The 17,683-nt window shown below is 38.7% G+C and overlaps 1 protein-coding gene across 2 annotated transcripts in view; it reads left to right on the top strand.

Moving 5' to 3' along the window:
- The window catches only part of DGKH (diacylglycerol kinase eta), a 169,944-nt gene that overhangs the window by 130,735 nt on the left and 21,526 nt on the right, over positions 1–17,683 (top strand). For both annotated transcript variants that reach the window (XM_074153646.1, XM_074153654.1), the window contains 10 exons: positions 677–761; positions 3,147–3,232; positions 4,699–4,798; positions 6,020–6,296; positions 6,752–6,880; positions 10,068–10,202; positions 12,154–12,271; positions 13,183–13,293; positions 13,444–13,540; positions 17,540–17,647. In XM_074153646.1, coding sequence (XP_074009747.1) covers positions 677–761; positions 3,147–3,232; positions 4,699–4,798; positions 6,020–6,296; positions 6,752–6,880; positions 10,068–10,202; positions 12,154–12,271; positions 13,183–13,293; positions 13,444–13,540; positions 17,540–17,647 — 1,246 coding nt within the window. The remainder of the gene's footprint in view (positions 1–676; positions 762–3,146; positions 3,233–4,698; positions 4,799–6,019; positions 6,297–6,751; positions 6,881–10,067; positions 10,203–12,153; positions 12,272–13,182; positions 13,294–13,443; positions 13,541–17,539; positions 17,648–17,683) is intronic.

Genomic DNA, 17,683 nt, shown 5'->3' on the forward strand with positions numbered 1-17,683 from the left:
TAGGTCTGGGCATTCTGAAATACTTGTAGATTAAATCGTGCTTGTCTTTTTCTGTACTGAAAAGAGCTCAGTGTCATTTTTTACTCTAATTTCAGTAGACTTGCTCCCAAGGCCATCTGCAGTGATTACCTGTTCTTTTCAGCAGGCTTTGAAGGATGTTGCTCTCAGTGGTTTCATACTGCCCATGCTGTAGAGTACTGTCCTTTACCAGGGGCAAAAGTATATATATGTCAGTGAGATACTTAACCATTTGCTTTGTTCTCATGCCTCCCTCCCGTCATTGAGATGAAAAGCTGATGTTACCTTGGAGCCGTTTCTCTAGGAACACATCTGTTTTCCTTTGACTTCTGCTGTTTGCTTGCATGAATTCTTTTATACTATGAATGTTTTGCTAGAAAATCTTTGTTGCCTGAATTGAATGTCTCATGATTTGCTCACAAAGAAGGTTCATCATCAAATCACTAACAAAAAATCCAAGCAGTAAAACCAATTATTATCTTTAGTCTCAATTATTTCACTTATATTCAATTAGCACACAATTAAAAATTAAGGTGCTTTGTTAGTTTGTTTGTTTTAACAATCAGTGTGACACTGAATTTTCTTTTTGTTGTTGACATGTTGGAGAAAAGATAAAACTAATAATCTGGAAAATCTAAAGCTGTTATGTTTCTTTCAGGTGGAGTATAATGTCATATGAACTGAAATTACCAGCAAAGCCTTCTATTCTTCCAGTGACTGCAGAAGAGTCAGAGGAATGTCAGGTGAACTTTCACTTTTGTTGTTTTGTACACTTAAATTTGAGCTTCTGGGATGAAAATATTTATAATTGAAGTGCCTGTGTGAGAAATAGAAACAGATGTTTCGTGATCTGCTAACTGAGCTGAATTAATGTCTGTTCATAGTGTGTATCTCAAGTAATTAGGGTTCCCAGTTCTGTATTATTTGCCAAAAATGAATGAAGGTAAGGAGTCTTCAGTCAGAAAAATTTCTTCCTCAAAAATATATTTTATATCTATCTATCTACCTATCTATCTACCTATCCATCTTATATATTAGTTTATATATTCTTATATCAAATATAAGAATATAATATAGCATTTTATTGTTATACAATATCATCATATGTTATGTAGCAGTATTTTATATATAAATCTATTTTTATATTATTTTACATACAATAATATCATGTTATTATATAGGAATACTATGTATCCTATTAAAATATACAAATATATGAAAATATTATTTTTTATATATCTATAAAAGCAAGATGTTTGCTATCTTGAGTTTGGAATAAACATTAAAAAAACCTCAGTATTTTGAAGGCAAGAAGAAAGAAAGCAGCTTCTGAAAGTGAGTTACGCCAAGTGATACCATCCAGCTTTCTCTGTTTTTTCAGAGAGCCCAAAATCATAAGTGATCTCAAAGAAAAGCTTAGTCTGTCTTTCAGACTAGACTTGGGCTTGTACTGTCTCATGATGTTTCGATTTTTAGGCAGAGGGAGATGCTTTAATCAAATTAATTGGCATGAAATGTCTGACTAAAAATGAGAAAAAAATGTGTTCCTTTAGAAAGTTAATGCACATCAACTTTATCAAAAATACTTGAGAAGCAATAATTAATCAACTGGTTCTTGAATAATTTAATAATTCAGTCTCTTTTAATTGGCAAGGAGTTTATAACCTTAGATAGCTTGCTGGATATAGAGGTGCAAACAGGCGGGGGCACTACTGGTTGGGATTTTTACGGGATTGCTTTGTACACAGCTCTGTTTCCAGTGTCGCACCAAGGCTTTATCTTCCCTAATTTTGCAGGACTGTTAAAATTTTCAAGGGTATCTTCATCTTGTAAAGGAAAAAAGACACATTTTGTTCTAGTTAGTTCTGTCTTTGGAATTGTATTTAGCCTCTCCTGAAAATGGAAGGAACTGCTCATACAAACCCTCTTTTTTTGAAAATTGGTTTTGTAGGCTATAGTTACCTGCCATTACTCTGAGTTGGAGAAAGCTGTTTTCTTTTGAGTACCCTGTTCAATCTCTATTTTAATGTTTTTTGTGTAGTTTCAAAAAGCGCAGTTCAAAAAGTAAATAAAAGTATGTATCCAATTATTTTTTTTTTCTTTCCTATAGTTTCAGGATACTTGTTTCACTTGGTTTGGTTCCAGAAGCTTCATACTGATGTTTGAACAACAGTAGTTCATTCTTACAAATCGGATGGTTACATATTGGTTTTCCCCTTGAAATGAAAACTGATTTACTGTGAGAGTTCTACAACTAAGGCTAGGTTTTGGGAGAAAAAAAAGAGTGGTATATCTATCTGCTCCATATCAAGGGCAAAAACGCACAAAGAGGTTTTAAGAGATTCTTAAAGGAAGCTGTTAGAAAATTTCAGAACTGCGTTTATTTTTACCTTTAGATTTGGAATTTGGTTAGAATTTTTGCTTAAAACTGAGGTCAGATCCATGCCTACTTTAAGACAGGATATAGTGCGTGAAGATGTAAATCAGATCCATTCCAAATCTTTTCCTGAGTATTTTAGGATTTATTGTTCTTCTGTGCAAGAAAAGATGGACAACACACACACTCATTCTCCCAGACGTTCTTGTAAGGACTAAGCCCTAATTGGTTTGCTCCTTAAGGAGGGGTTTTGATAACATTATGTGAGTGCAGCAGCCTTTGTCAGAAGGGGTGTTTGGGGAGTAAGAGCCCATGTGACAGTAAAAAGAAAATTCAGAATTACAACTGCAAACTTTTTATTTTTAGTTGAGCAGCTTAGTTTGGGGGAAACTTCACTTGCTTTAGAAATACAAGATAGTAGATCATAATAATTTAGGTTGTTATAAATCTTAAAAAAAGTAGATTTTTCTTCTGCCTCGTGGACTATTTTTAGCCTAGAAATAACTTACCATTTTCTCTACAGGAGGAAAAGAGCTGTGGATCAAGTTCTCAGATGCAGTGTTACTTTGAATATTAAAAATCTGGTACATAACATACAGTATGCAGGTAGACTCCGCATTGCCAGCTGCTTGTCCTTGTATTAGATCTGAAATGGAAATCCTGCTATTTTTTGGAGGGGTTTTAATTCAGTACTTGGTGTTAAACTGCTGAAACGGGTGGAAATTTAAGTCTCTTTTCTCTCTGTTTTCAGATATCTGCTTATGAGGACTCAGTTGCTGCTCATCTTGCAAAAATTCTCAATTCCGATCAGCACTCAGTTGTCATATCATCTGCCAAGTGAGTTGATCGGTTTTACGTACTGTGTGTGGGATAAATCCCCTGTGTAACATCATAACCATAATAACCTTCTGTCTAAGCCTGATTTTCTTATGGCTGGCCCAGCTAGCTTGGCGTGATATATCTTGATGTATATATTTTAGAGAGGATGTTTTTTCTACAGAATTTTTATATGGTACAATTGTAATGGATATCTTAATTCTAAACACATCAACATTTTTTAAAAAGTCACATAATATTAATATAAAGTGATTTTAAATCACTCCAAATCTGTATGCAGCTTAAATGTGAAATTTATTGATACTAATACAAACATGCAATCTAGCTCATGTTAAGTTTTTTCTGGGTTTTTTTGTGAATATCTGTATCATTAAAGAGCACAAACGACTTCACCAATGGGAAGCAGAACTTCAGCTAGGTAGCTTTGTCATAGCTCTCTGTATATCAATTCAATAAACTGTGGCCTCAGGCAACAGTTTTTTTTTTTTCCCCAAAACTGATACACTTAAAAATGAGATATAATTACTTGGCAAATCATGGACATCATCTGAAATCAGAAGTATTCTGTGTATACTTCCTCTGTGAAAAATCTTACATTTTGTGATACGCAGAAGACCAGTGACAGTATCTTCAAAAATATGTCTGAATGTCATTATATCTCTTTTTTCTTCTGCTAAAAGCAAGTTAATAAAATTTCATTTTTAAAGTATACATACCACATGTTGAAAATTAAACCGCAGGATATTATTATAACTCCAAATTCCAAATTGGGTCTGTATCTTGTTAAATCTATTTAGTTTCTGTCAAATAAATGTCAACCAAATGAACAGTACTAAGCAATTATCCACACCTCGTTAGTGTTTGCTGTCTGTCTGCAGCATAGGTAATAAAATCCAAGTCTTTCTCTGATTTACACAATGAAAATTCATTGCAGCCACTGTAGTTCGCATAGGTATGCCTCAGGGTCAGCTGGGGTTCAAAAGCATGAGCTGTGCAGTGGGACGTGTGCGGCCGTATGCTGTCGTCCAAGAAGTGCCCCTTTAAAGTCAGTAGATTTTCTCCGTGGTTTCTGGGCTCCATCTTCACGTGGGAGTTTGCAAGACTGTGTTTGAAGTTAAGAAAGTGAAGGCAAGTTTGGTAACAACTCTTCCCTGGAAGGTGTACCAGCAAGGGAATGAATAGTAATGTTTGTTTCAGTTCTTAGAAATGAAAGACTTAGATACAGTGTGTGCAAAGGTTTAAATAAAAAGGGAGGAAGAGTTTCTGTTTGTAAAGCTTGCCGCTTGAATTTGGCAGGCCATGGAAAAGAGTATCATCAGCTTTACAAGCATGATCACAGAGTTCCGTTTCCAACAGGAACGGCGTATAGCAGTATGCACATAAATCAATTGCCATGAGAATTTAATATTCATAACATATCTATTTAATTTCATTTGATTTCTCCTCTCTCCTATTTGTATCTGAAGAATATTATGTGAAACCGTAAAGGACTTCGTTGCCAAAATAGGGAAGACTTATGAAAAACCAATGGAAAATGCAGAGGAAGCTGATGCCATGGCCATTAAAGTAAGACAATGACAATTTTCAAGTTTAAAGTTGTGGTTTTGTGTTATAGCTCATGGATGTTTAATTTTTTTAAACCTCTCCAGGATGCCCGGCTCTGCTTCCATTTCAACCGGTGACTTTAAAATTCTACTCTTATTTCCAAACTGTCTTTAAACTGTAAGATGTCTATAAACTCTGTTTACACTTTTTTCCTTCAGAAAGGACAAAGTACATGGTAACGTACATAGAAATAAATGGAAATACTCTGCATTAGGACTTACACTTTTCTCTGAAATGGATTAAGTTAGCTACAGAAAAAAAATGGGATAATGAAGAGAGAATATGCTGGGAGAATGAAGGGAAGAGAGACTACAGCATTAAAAATAATGGTTTAAGCTGTAAATTGTAGAGATCATGTTGCAAAAGCATTAAAAAAAACCAACCCCAAACCAGAAGGATTTGGTATGAGGCACAGAATTTACGTGAGCTGAAAAGAAAAGAAGAAAACAAAATTACTAACAATCCCAGAGTGAGGAAATGTACTTTCTAAATAGCAGTTCCTGTTTCATGTTTCTATTCAGTGCACATCTTAGAAAATTAATTTTCTTTTTTACTGTTCCCGGGCCAAACAGTGTTGGTTTTCTTTCCCTTAAGCACAGAAAATCACCTCTTTCCAGTGTACCTAGAGAGTAACTGCTCAGCTAGGGGTAGAGGTGTTTGACAGTGTTTGGTTCTGGCTTGAGCCTCTTTACTCTGTGACAACTCACTTGCTTAAATGTACAGCTGTGTTGCAGAAAAAAACCCAAACCAAACCATGTGTTTTCAGTCTAACAGAGGGGCATGTCCCCATAGGTTATGTCTCCAAATTGGGGTACAGAGCGCTCATAAGTTGTTGTAATGCATGGTATGGGCAAATCTGTGCTGGTTCTCTCTGTGCTGCTGGCTGTTGGGAGAGGAGTAAGATCTAATCTGTACCCTAGTTAAGTGGCAGGCTGAGTTTAGCATAGTGTGTTATTTTAGTCTGAGTGTAGGGCATTTTTTATATTATAAATTGCTCTGTAAAATAATGTTAATATAATGTTGTAATTGCTTTAATCTGGTTGAGTGTCATAAAATCTGCAAAAACCCCTGCAGACCTACTCATAATCTGATATTATGAAATATTGAACCTGGGTTTGGATTTTACATAGACAGTGACGTACACACTTAGACAATTTTAAACCCTTTTCCACTTTGTCTTAGTGCACCGAGTTAAATGAGAAGCTAGATCTATTGCTCCAGGCTCTTCACACAGAAGCCCAGGCTGCTCCCATTCTCCCAGGCATCACTCCCCCCATCGTGGAAGAAGAAGCAGAGGAGTTCTCAAGTGAGGAATCCTTGTCTGAAAGTAAAGAGCAATTAGCGGAGTGTGTCTCAAAGTCTTCCACCCAGAAACTCTTCAAACCGAGGGAGCAGTTAATGCTGCGGGCGAACAGCTTGAAGAAGGCTGTGAGGCAGATCATTGAACAAGCAGAAAAAGGTGCACATCAGCAACATTTTGATCCGTACCGAGAGAATAATGATGTGGCTTTTTTCATTTACTAGCATAAATTTTCATTATTAAAGCTTCATTTCTACATTTTTACATAGATAAAATTATATGCTTATTACAAGCTGCAAAGGAAAGAAATGCAGCTTGTTTGGATGCTGATGACTATCTGGCTGCATATATGAATACATATGTATGCACGTGTGTGCACATACACAAGTGTGTTTCTTTTGTAACTATTGTACTCCACAAAAAGAAAATTTCTGGCAGTAAATCTCTATCAATGGGCAAAGGATTGCTAGATTCTTTTTCACTGAATTGGCAATAGAAATCTTTTGTTAATATTTTTAAACTGAAAGTTAAAGCTACAGAAAAAAATGAAGCTAATTTTCTGTCTTTGCAAATTTTCTTTAAAGATCTTGAAACTTTTTTTTTTTAATAAGCAGTTGTGGATGAGCAGAATGCTCATAGTGAAGAACAAGTGAACCAATCCCCAACAGAATATAGCAAAGAATTGGATGAATCCAAAGAAGAGGAAAAAGAGGAAGATACAAAGGAACTTGAGTCCCCATCAAGTGAGTGAATTGCGAATAAAATAATTCAGTTATGCTGTCTCCTTATAGTTGTATTATGGAGCATTGTTGGCTCCATAATTAAAAATACTAACATGTTTTTTTCACTGGAAACTAGTCACAAAGTTTAATCGATGTGGATAAATAAAAGTTGAGGGAAAAATGCGGGAGATGAGGTGAACAGTCTTTTGGAATGGATTTACAAAGCTGAGAAGGTATTTGTTGGGACAGAAGTGCCTGCATTTAATCCAGTGTTTACACTCACCTTCCTACATGAACCTTAGCAGGGACTAGGACCTAGGTAATGGTGGCAATACCATGTCTCAGTTGTAGGCATTTTATGACATATTATAGGAATATCTGTCAGTCATTTCTGTTGAAGGGATTTCAAATTGCGTGAAACAGACATATTCATTCACTGTATTGACAACAAAGCCCTGGTGTCTCAGCTGGGAACTTACCTTGAGACAGTTATTGGAACAGAGAGAATTAATATTGAAGTCTTCTATATGAAGTGGAAGTCTCTTCATTGGTCCCTCTCCTTTTCCCTTGGTTGTAGGAATCAATGCTTGTTGGTTGTCCAGTTTCAATAGTAGCTCATAGAGGATGCTGGCCTTACAGATGACTCAATCCTGCTGCCATAAATATATAATAAATTAAAAATATACACCTATGTATATTCATATGTAGAAATATATATAAATCCCTTGCTTCTTGGTGATACAATTTCTGCGTTTATTGAGGAGCTGTATTATTCTTCATACATCTGATATGTGTGAAATAGAGTGCATATTAATGCTGTCAGGGGAAGATGGGTGTTTAGGGACAAAGCATGAAACATGAATTCAGTTATCTGCAAGGAAACATCAGTTTTACTCATTAGGGCTCTGTTGTTTTTATCAGAGCATGAACAGCAAAAGTTTATCTTTATTGCAGTTATGCCCATGAGCCTCATCCGTCAAATAAAGAGCAGCTGCTCTGTTGATTTTCCTATTTAATATAACTGCCTTGTTCCCAAGTACAGAGAGAACAGACTGTGTGAATAGCATTGTGAATTTTTCAGTAGCGTTATGAAAAATGAATGCTAATTTTGTTCTGAATATTATATTTTACCCTCTGAGGATCTTCCTGGTCATTTGATGAAGATAATATTTTTCCATATGTTAATTACCTTCCTCTAAATATTTAATAATCCTTGTCAGATATCACTTGCAGTTGTTCTTTCTTTTCATTTTTAACTTTATGTTACAGTGTTTTGTTGTGCACAAATACAAATCATTGTGTTGTATTTTTATCATGCAATACTATAGCATTTTGTGATAACTGCTAAGGCTGTTATACAGATACTAAAGTCAGAAGGAGCTATTAGGCCACTTGGTCAGACCTTTCGTATTAAAAAGTCCATAAAATTTCACCCATTTATCCCTGTCCTGCATCTGATAATTTCAGTTTGATGTAAGGAAGTCATCCAGAAAAGTGTGTCGTCTTATTCCTGGGATACAAGAGGGTGAAGAATTTGCCATTTCATTGACTGTTCTGTGCTAGATTATCATCACTTAAAAAAGAAGTGAATGCCCAAATCCTGGCCTGAATTCTTTTGAACACCATTTCTAACCCCTGGTTATCTTTTTGTCTAGTTTTTCCCACTCTGCTTTTCTTTCTGTTGATGTCTTCAGACAGTACACCCACGTTACTCTCAGGCTGAGTTATCATGGTTTATGTGAACTGATCTGTCCCCCTTCTGCCACATAAAAGGGTGTATTTTATCCTTCCCACTACATTCCTGGTGGTGTTTGTCTTCTGCTTTCTTGGTGCTAGTCCTAATCATTCTTTTTTTGTGAAATTAGTTTTCAGGTTTTGAGAGGAATATATCAGATCACTTTGAAATTATTTCATTTTTTGTTCTGAGCTTCTTCAGATGGTCAAGGCTGAAGTTGTCATCAGCTGAAGTAGTTTTAACACGTGAGATAATTTGGAGTAGAGGTAGCCAAGAAATGTCTGTCTATGATCATCTGGTGTGCAAAAGCTTTCTACATGCACATGGAAATGCTGTAGCAAAGCATTTGGTAATACCCGAACTTTCTCCCCTGGGGCACTAATTTCTGGCTACATCTGACGGGGCTGAATTTCAAAAAGATTAACTTCCCCAGGCTAAAGTAGGCACCGTCATATTCTCTAAGTCTGCATGAAACAAGTTCTGCCAGGAAAGTAAATTAGAGCAGCTGAGGTCAGTCCTCTGAAAAGCCCAGCCTTCTTCATCACCTCCAGAGGCAGCTCCAGGGATAAATGGCCTCATGGAGCTACCAGTTCCTCTTTGTGAACACCTTCTCTTTCCCTTTGATTTACTTCCCCTTCGTTTTTCTGAGCCAGTACTTGCTTTGGTCACCAACAACTTGATCAGCTACCCGACTTTGCTGTCTGTCACAAGGTTTTGTTGATCCAGCTTCTGGAGAATTTTAACGAATAAGTTAGAATAAGTTAGAATTATTTTAGGAATTGCTGTGGGTTTTTGTGAAATAGAAAAGATGGTGGTAAACCAGTCTCCCCCGTGATCACTCTAACTGCAGAAGGCAAGAATGTCTGACCATGGCTTTCCCTTCCCTTGCAGATTTCAGGTCAGCTGTAGATAAAGATGTCAGAGTTTTGTCAGAGGTTTTCAGAAACCTGAAGCAGGCAGGGGGTCCATTTTAGCTGCTTGAAGCAAATAGATTAGGTATTTTCATGGCCTATGGGTTAAAAAGCTTGCTTATCGATATTAAAAGTGTTACAAATAATAAAGAACTATATAATACAGGTATATTTATAAGTAAATACGTTTTGAATTTAAGTTTAAATTTGTATTACTTCATTAACGTGTTTATCAGAAGCTTACTACAGCTTTCAATGCTATTGTATTTAAGGCGGATATGATTCAATTTTTGCTAGTAGCTTGAAGCATAATTTGGGAACTTGTCACATTGAATGCCATGCACACTTGTTCATTTTAATTAGTGCTTGTCACTTGATCTGTTTCTGAGTTTTCTTCCCTGTATTTAGAAGAAAACCTGGTGTGAGGGCAAAGGACATTTGTCATGAATGATAACAGATTAAATGAATGCTTTTGAAATATTTTCAGGGCTGTAAAAACAATGTATTTGGTGATGTCATAATAGATCTAATTAGTGCTCTTACTTTTGCTACTTCTGCACAGGTAAAACTGCACCAAGATCTCCAGATCGACGTACAAGCCGAGGTATCCAATCTCAGACAGGCTCTTTCTCTGCTCCAGCTTTGGCTGCAAGCAAGGAAAACCTCCCAGTGCTTAACACTAGGATTATCTGCCCAGGTAATTATGATTCTGATACCCGCTGTTCCTTACACTACTTTAATACAGCTTTCTGTTCCCCTGCTTGCTGTCAAATAATTTTTACTTTATGCCAGGAGCCCTGAATTTGTTTGAACCGATACACACATCTTTGTGTTGTATCATATAGCAGAAAATATAAAATAACATAGGGGGTTCCTGATCGTTTGGCATCACACCAGACGCAGCAGAAGTGTTGCATTTGATTCTGGAGGATGAAAAATGAAATTCGGGATCTTAGAATCATAGACTCACGGAGTGGTTTGGGTTGGAAGGGACCTCTAGAGACCATCTAGTCCAACCCTCTGCCACATGCAGGCACGTCTTTCACTAGATCAGGTTGCTCAAAGACCTGTCCAACCTGATGTTGAACACTTCCAATGATGGGGCATCCACAGTTTCTCAGGGCAACCCATGCCAGTATTTCACCACCCTCATTGTAAAAAGTTTCTTCCTTAACGTCCAATATAAGTCTACCCTCTTTCAATTTAAAGTTGTTGCCCCTTGTCCTTGGTGAAAAGTCTTTCAGTCTTTCTTATAGGTCCCCTCTATATTTTGAAAGGCCTCAATAAGGTCTCCCCAGAACCTTCTCTTCTGCAGGCTGAACAACCCCAACTCTCTCAGCCTGTCTTCATAGGAGAGGTGCTCCATCCCTCTGATCATTTTTGTGGCCCTCCTCTGGACCCATTCCAACAGGTCCATGTCTTTCCTGTGCTGAGGGCTCTAGAGCTGGACGCAGTACTCCAGGTGAGGTCTCACCAGAGTGGAGCAGAGGGGCTGAATCACCTCCCTTGACCTGCTGGCCACAGTACTTTTTATGCAGCCCAGGATACAGTTGGCTTTCTGGGCTGCGAGTGCACACTGCAGGCTCATCCACCTGTACCCCCAACTCCTTCTATCATTCATTCTACTCAGTAGAGGGTATGAAGTGGCTGAGGGACAGAGCCATGTGAAGATCAGCCCTCTGAATAAGAGATGTCTGTAGATGCCTCTCAGGAAATGGATAACTGAAACTACACAAAGCTGCTGTGCAGTAAAACCAGTTGAAAAAAAATCTTTTCTTATCCAAATGCAATTAACAGTTGAAAAAAATCTGTTCTCATCCAAATGCAATTAATACTAGGGAACAGCAGTAAAACAGTGTTTTAATTAACTTCATTAGTATAGTTAAAACATAATGGAACTGAGCCTGCATTTTTTCTTTAGGTCAATTTAAGTGAAAGCTTTTTGAAAGTACTTTTCTTTCTTTACGTGCATTACACAGTGTTTTGCAGAGCGACTTCGATGTAAATCAAAAGTTGGCATCACCATCTGCTCTAGTGGGAGGTGACCCTGCCCATAGCAGGGGGGTTGGAACTACATGATCTGTAAGGTCCCTTCCAACTTAAGCCATTCTATGATTCTGTGGTTCTATGGCAAGACTCTGGCCTTTCCACAAATCAAGTAAAGTTAAACTATGACTCTTCCAGTTGTAAAAATGGTGAGGATATTCCTTAGGAATATTTACAAAGGAAAGGACCAAAGGAAAATCATGGACAGTTTGAAGGTGAAAATTTAAACTAAATAAAAAGCTCTAGTAGTCTTTTTGGATATTAGGTCACCCATTTGGTTACTATGCCAGCCAATGAGCATTGGCCTGAAATCCTGAATTTTCTTTAGTTTTTTTCTTTCTTAATGGTGGTAGCTGAAGAGTCAGCCACCACACCGCAGCATAGCTGCCTGTCTGCTCAAGAGAGCCAAAGACCCAAAAAGATAACCAATATAGGTAAAAACTGAGATAGAAACACCATCATTCCCTATCTGGATTTAATGAATATTTTGTCTCTTAGTATGTGGTTTATATTGTATGTTTCTCTGTTTATCAAATACAAATTGGGTTTTTTTGTTATTTTTTTCTGTTTGTTTGTTTGTTTGTTTTTTTTCTTTAAATCAGGTTTGAGGGCTGGTCTAGCTGCTTCTATTGCAGGAAGTTCAATTATTAGCAAAATGTTGCTAGCAAACATCGATCCATTTGGTGCTACGCCGTTTATTGACCCGGATCCAGATTCACTGTAAGAATTTTATTTTTTTTCCGAATTTACTGTTTTGCTTTAGTTTGCTTTTCTTAAGCTTTTTTTTTTTTCCACCTTTTTGTAATCTTTTTTTTTTAAATTATGAAGTTCTGTTTTGCTCTACTATTTGGCAGTAGACCTCAAGGTTTGAAAACAGGTTAGATAGTGAAATATAGCGAATAATAGAAATAATAGGAGACATTTGCTCACTTACCCCTTGTTCATTGCCTCTGAGAGGAGGAGGACAGCAGTCCTCCAGAGCTGGGTTTTTCTGCCCAAACCACTGGTGTGAACACAATCTCAGCCACCAGCATGATGTTGAAGTGGGTCTGGGTACTTTGTAGTGGAGGAAGAAGAAGAAGAGAGTTCGCTTAAGGACCGGAGCAGTGAGGTGGAAATTTTGTGTTTTCCACCTATGCGCTTCTGCTTCCCAGAACTGGGTGTAGCATTGGCAGAGACTTACAGATGGCATCTGGGTTGTGGGCCACAACTCCCCTAAGACAAAGCACTGCTGAGTTGGGCAGCATCAGCCAAAGATCAAGCACCAGCATGCCTAAACACAGCCTGGGTACTTGGCCCAGTGTGGTTCTGCTGTCTCAGAACCGTGTAGAGGGCAGTTCTTTCCTCATATTCCACTGTTAATTTTGGGTATGGTGGAGCTGGTGCTAGGATGGGAGTGTGCTAGAGTTTCTTCTTTGTCCTATGGGAAGTAACTTGCACTTGCAAAGAAGCTAGCAGCAAGTCTGTCTCTTTGACTGCCCTTGGGTTTCCTCAGGGAGATTCAGAGGTAACGTTTCTTGACGTCTCTTGGTTGACGTATCTATTCTGAGACCAACCACAATCTTGGCCAAAGCTCTGTGTGTCCAGGTACTGTACAAATGTACACCTAATTATCTCTTTTCTTCTAACAGGGAGGGTTATTCAGAAAAATGTGTCATGAACAACTACTTTGGAATTGGGTTAGATGCAAAAATTTCACTAGAATTTAATAACAAGCGGGAAGAGCACCCTGAAAAGTGCAGGTAATATAATTGTCAGTACCAGAGTCAAGACATTTCCATTATTTTCTTTTCTTTATCTTTTTATTTGAATTTCTTAACTTTTTCTCATCCTACAAATACAATACACTGTGTGTGTGTTTCAATATGTGAATCTTGTTTTACCTGTTTCAGAAGTCGGACGAAAAACATGATGTGGTATGGAGTTCTTGGCACAAAAGAGCTACTGCAGAGAACTTACAAGAACTTAGAACAAAAAGTTCAACTTGAGGTAAATTTCATTTATGGCCAGAATGGGTATTTTTCCTTCCACAATGTGTAGGGAAGAATTTGGGCTTCCTCTTGAAACCTTTTAGAGCTCTTGTGTCAACCCAAGTTGACCTCAATGGCACCGTGTAAAAATGTGCTATGTAAGAGGTGAAAACTCTTACACGAAGTGAACATACACTAAACAGAATGAAAGAGAACCTCCAGGTTCATTTAAAACTGAGAGCTTGATTACCCATAAAGGGAGAGCACACAGATGATCTTAGTCAAAAATTCTTTACAGAAGAGGGGAGATTCTGAATGTGCATCACAAGAAGCCCCAACTACACCTGTAGAGACTTTCTCTAATAGGCGTTGGAGACAGTTGCACAAAAGAAGCAAGATATTATCAAAGCCACAAAAAATGCAGTGTAAATTATCTAAACATGGTTATTTTTTGTTTTGTTTTGTTGTTTGTTTTTTTTTTAAGTTCTAACATGAAATCTAAGTCTTACTCATGATACTGGGAACTTAAAGGAGATATAAATGATTACCAAATGCAGAAAGAGACTATGAGATGGTTACAGTTATTTTCACCCAAAGAATATCTAGGCTGGATTTTGAGAGAGAACATATGTAATTTCTCCTTTTACTTCATGCCAAGTATTTCATATGGAAGTTCACGATATTTATAAGAAGATAACTTTTTAAGCTGAAAGAATAATTTTAAGTTCCTGGAACTCTTTCTCACTCCTCTGAGATTTAGGAGGATTTTGTCTGATAGCAGCAGATTGCTGTTATCGAAGGACTGAGTAATTATCAAGGAATTATGCAGTAGTTAGCAAATATAATGACAGGAAAGGACGTTATGTGTGCTGCAGATAGAATTCTAATTTAAGGATCTTTTGAATAAGATTCAAATATGATTCAATAAGGCATTCAAATCTGACCTTTCCATAATTATTTTTTAATATTTCTGGAAGTAAACCAGCAAGTAGAAATTTCATATTTAGTATTGCCTTGCATAATATTAGCCTTATGCTAAAATGTGTGATGAGGTGCATGGCATTGGAAAATTGAAAATAGCAATTTCGGGAATTGGAGGCAGACCTCTACTATAATACAAATGGCTTTGCAGCATCTATTAATATCACGGCATATTTTGGATACTGTCACATTTTGATCAAAATGTTAAATTCTGTATTGTTGCTGAGATTAAATCATAAAAAGAGAGCACTAAGCACATTCTGGAAATAATTTTGCATCTCTTTCTCCTCCTGATAAAATAGCTACAGATCTTGTCGTTATTTCCTGAGGTTTTCTATTCCATTTGTATAATTTTAAGATCCTTCTGTGGGACTGGTAATTTGCGGTAATCTAGCAATCTTCTTTAAAGGTAACCTCACCCACAAATTCGTGATCCCCAAAGTGACGCCTGCATCCAGCATTTACGACCTTACATTTTCAACTTGCTTCAGATCCACGTTTGTGGCCCTGCTGCAGGACAGGACTTTTGACTGCCAGTTGAATGGTTTGAGATTTTGGGGTTCAGCTCTGCAGGCAGTTGTATTGCTCTAAGTCAAGAGTGATGTCACTGATGTCTGTAAATTTACTTGTGGCCATAAGTAGGGTGAGATTGACCTACATCATCCCATGGTTGCGTTGAGTAGGAACTGGAGTTGCTTGTGGGGTTTTGGAGGATAAAGAGGTAAGAAAGAAGGACTGAATGACCGGTTGGTCATAGGAGTGACCTCTTGACTGCAAAATCAACAACTCCGAGGCATAGCCAGGGTAACAACTATGGAGTCATTCCTAGATTCACCTTTGCACTTCTGTGAGATAGTGAATTATTTTTAAGGGAGGGCAAATACAGAGTTGCTAACAATGCTTACATTTAACCACATGTTTGTGGCTATGCCAGAAATATTCTTGGATTCTTTTGATTTATTTTTTTTTTCCCTGCTTAATACACTTAACTAAATGTGAAACTGTGAAAGTGTTTCTTTGAAGAGTCATGGAACACCCCTGCTGTAGATCACAGAATTACAGAATGATATGGGGTTGGAAGGGACCTCTGGAGATCATCCATGGAGATCATCCCGGTACCGGGAAAGATCATGGAGAGGATCATCCTGAGTGAGCTCTCAAGGCATGTGCAGGGCAGCCAAGGGATTAGGGCCAGCCAGCATGGGTTTATGAGAGGGAGGTCCTGCCTGACCAACTTGATCTCTTTCTATGACCATGTGACCCGCTTTCTCGATGAGGGGAAGGCTGTGGACGTTGTCTACCTGGACTTTGGTAAGGCCTTTGACACCGTCCCTCACGGCATTCTCCTGGAGAAACTGGAGAATCATGGCATAGACAAGTGTACCCTCCGCTGGATAAAAAACTGGCTGGATGGCCGTGCTCAGCGAGTTGTGATTAATGGAGCAAAATCTGGTTGGCGGCCGGTCATCAGTGGTGTCCCTCAGGGCTCAGTTTTGGGGCCAGTCTTGTTCAATATCTTCATTGATGATCTAGATAAGGGGATTGAGTGCACCCTCAGTAAGTTTGCGGATGACACCAAACTAGGTGGGAGTGTTGATCTGCTGGAGGGTCGGCAGGCTCTACAGAGGGACCTGGACAGGTTGGACCAATGGGCCAAGGCCAATGGGATGAGGTTTAATAAGGCCAAGTGCCGGGTTCTGCATTTCGGCCACAACAACCCCAAGCAACGCTACAGGCTTGGGGAAGAGTGGCTGGAAAGCTGCCTGGCAGAAAAGGACCTGGGAGTGTTAGTGGACAGCCGGCTTAACATGAGCCAGCAGTGTGCCCAGGTGGCCAAGAAGGCCAACGGCATCCTGGCCTGTATCAGGAATAGCGTGGCCAGCAGGAGCAGGGAAGTCATCGTGCCTCTGTACTCGGCACTGGTGAGGCCTCACCTCGAGTACTGTGTTCAGTTTTGGGCCCCTCACTACAGGAAAGACATTGAAGTGCTGGAGCGTGTCCAGAGGAGAGCCACCAAGCTGGTGAGGGGTCTGGAGAACAAGTCCTATGAGGAGAGGCTGAGGGAACTGGGCATGTTTAGTTTGGAGAAGAGGAGGCTGAGGGGAGACCTCATTGCCCTCTACAACTACCTGAAAGGAAACTGTAGAGAGGCGGGGGTTGGCCTCTTCTCCCAAGGGAATAACGACAGGACCAGAGGAAATGGTCTGAAGTTGCGGCAGGGGAGGTTTAGATTAGATATTAGGAAGAATTACTTTACTGAGAGAGTGGTCAAGCACTGGAACAGCCTGCCCAGGGAGGTGGTGGAGTCACCATCCCTGGAGGTATTTAAGAAACGTGTAGACGTGGCTCTTCAGGGCGTGCTCTAGTGCCCGGGATTGTTGGTTTGTGGTGGGGTGTTGTGTGTGGGGTTTAGTTGATGGATGCTGCTTGCTTTTTTTTTTTTTTTTTTTTTTTTTTTAGAGGGGGGGTGTTGTTGTTTGTTTGGTTTTGTGTTGTGTTTTTTTGTTTGTTTGTGGTTTTTTTTTTTTTTTTTTTTTTTTTTTTTTTTTTTTAATGTGGTTGGACTCGATGATCTCAAAGGTCCCTTCCAACCACTAAGATTCTGTGATTCTGTGATTCTGTGATCTAGTCCAACCCCCCTGCCAGAGCAGGTCCACCTAGAGCAGGTTGCACAGGAATGTGTCCAGGTGGGTTTTGAATGTCTCCAGAGACAGAGACTCTACCACCTCGCTGGGCAGCCTGTTCCAGTGCTCTGTCACAAAGTAAAGAAGTCCCTCCTCATGTTTAGATGGAACTTCTTATGTTCAAGTTTGTGCCTGTTGCCTCTTGTCCCGATACTAGTGTTTTTTCAGCTCTGCAAAAATTATTGGGGAGGTTTGTATTAGAGATGCTTCATAGCATGGGTGGAATAGGCTTGTATCAACCTACTAGTGACTCCATCCTCCCCTGCCAGCTCTGTTGAATCTTCATGTATTAAAAATGGCTGATTACTTTTATCACATTATTTATATACTGAATGAGCTTTTATCCATTACAGTGTGACGGACAGTACATCCCCCTTCCAAGTCTGCAGGGCATAGCTGTGCTGAACATTCCCAGCTATGCTGGTGGGACTAATTTCTGGGGTGGAACCAAAGAAGATGATGTGAGTAACATTAAAGACAAGTAATCTACTGGGCAA

Source organism: Numenius arquata, chromosome 1, assembly GCF_964106895.1.
Source record: "Numenius arquata chromosome 1, bNumArq3.hap1.1, whole genome shotgun sequence".
Taxonomy (NCBI): Eukaryota; Metazoa; Chordata; class Aves; order Charadriiformes; family Scolopacidae; genus Numenius; species Numenius arquata.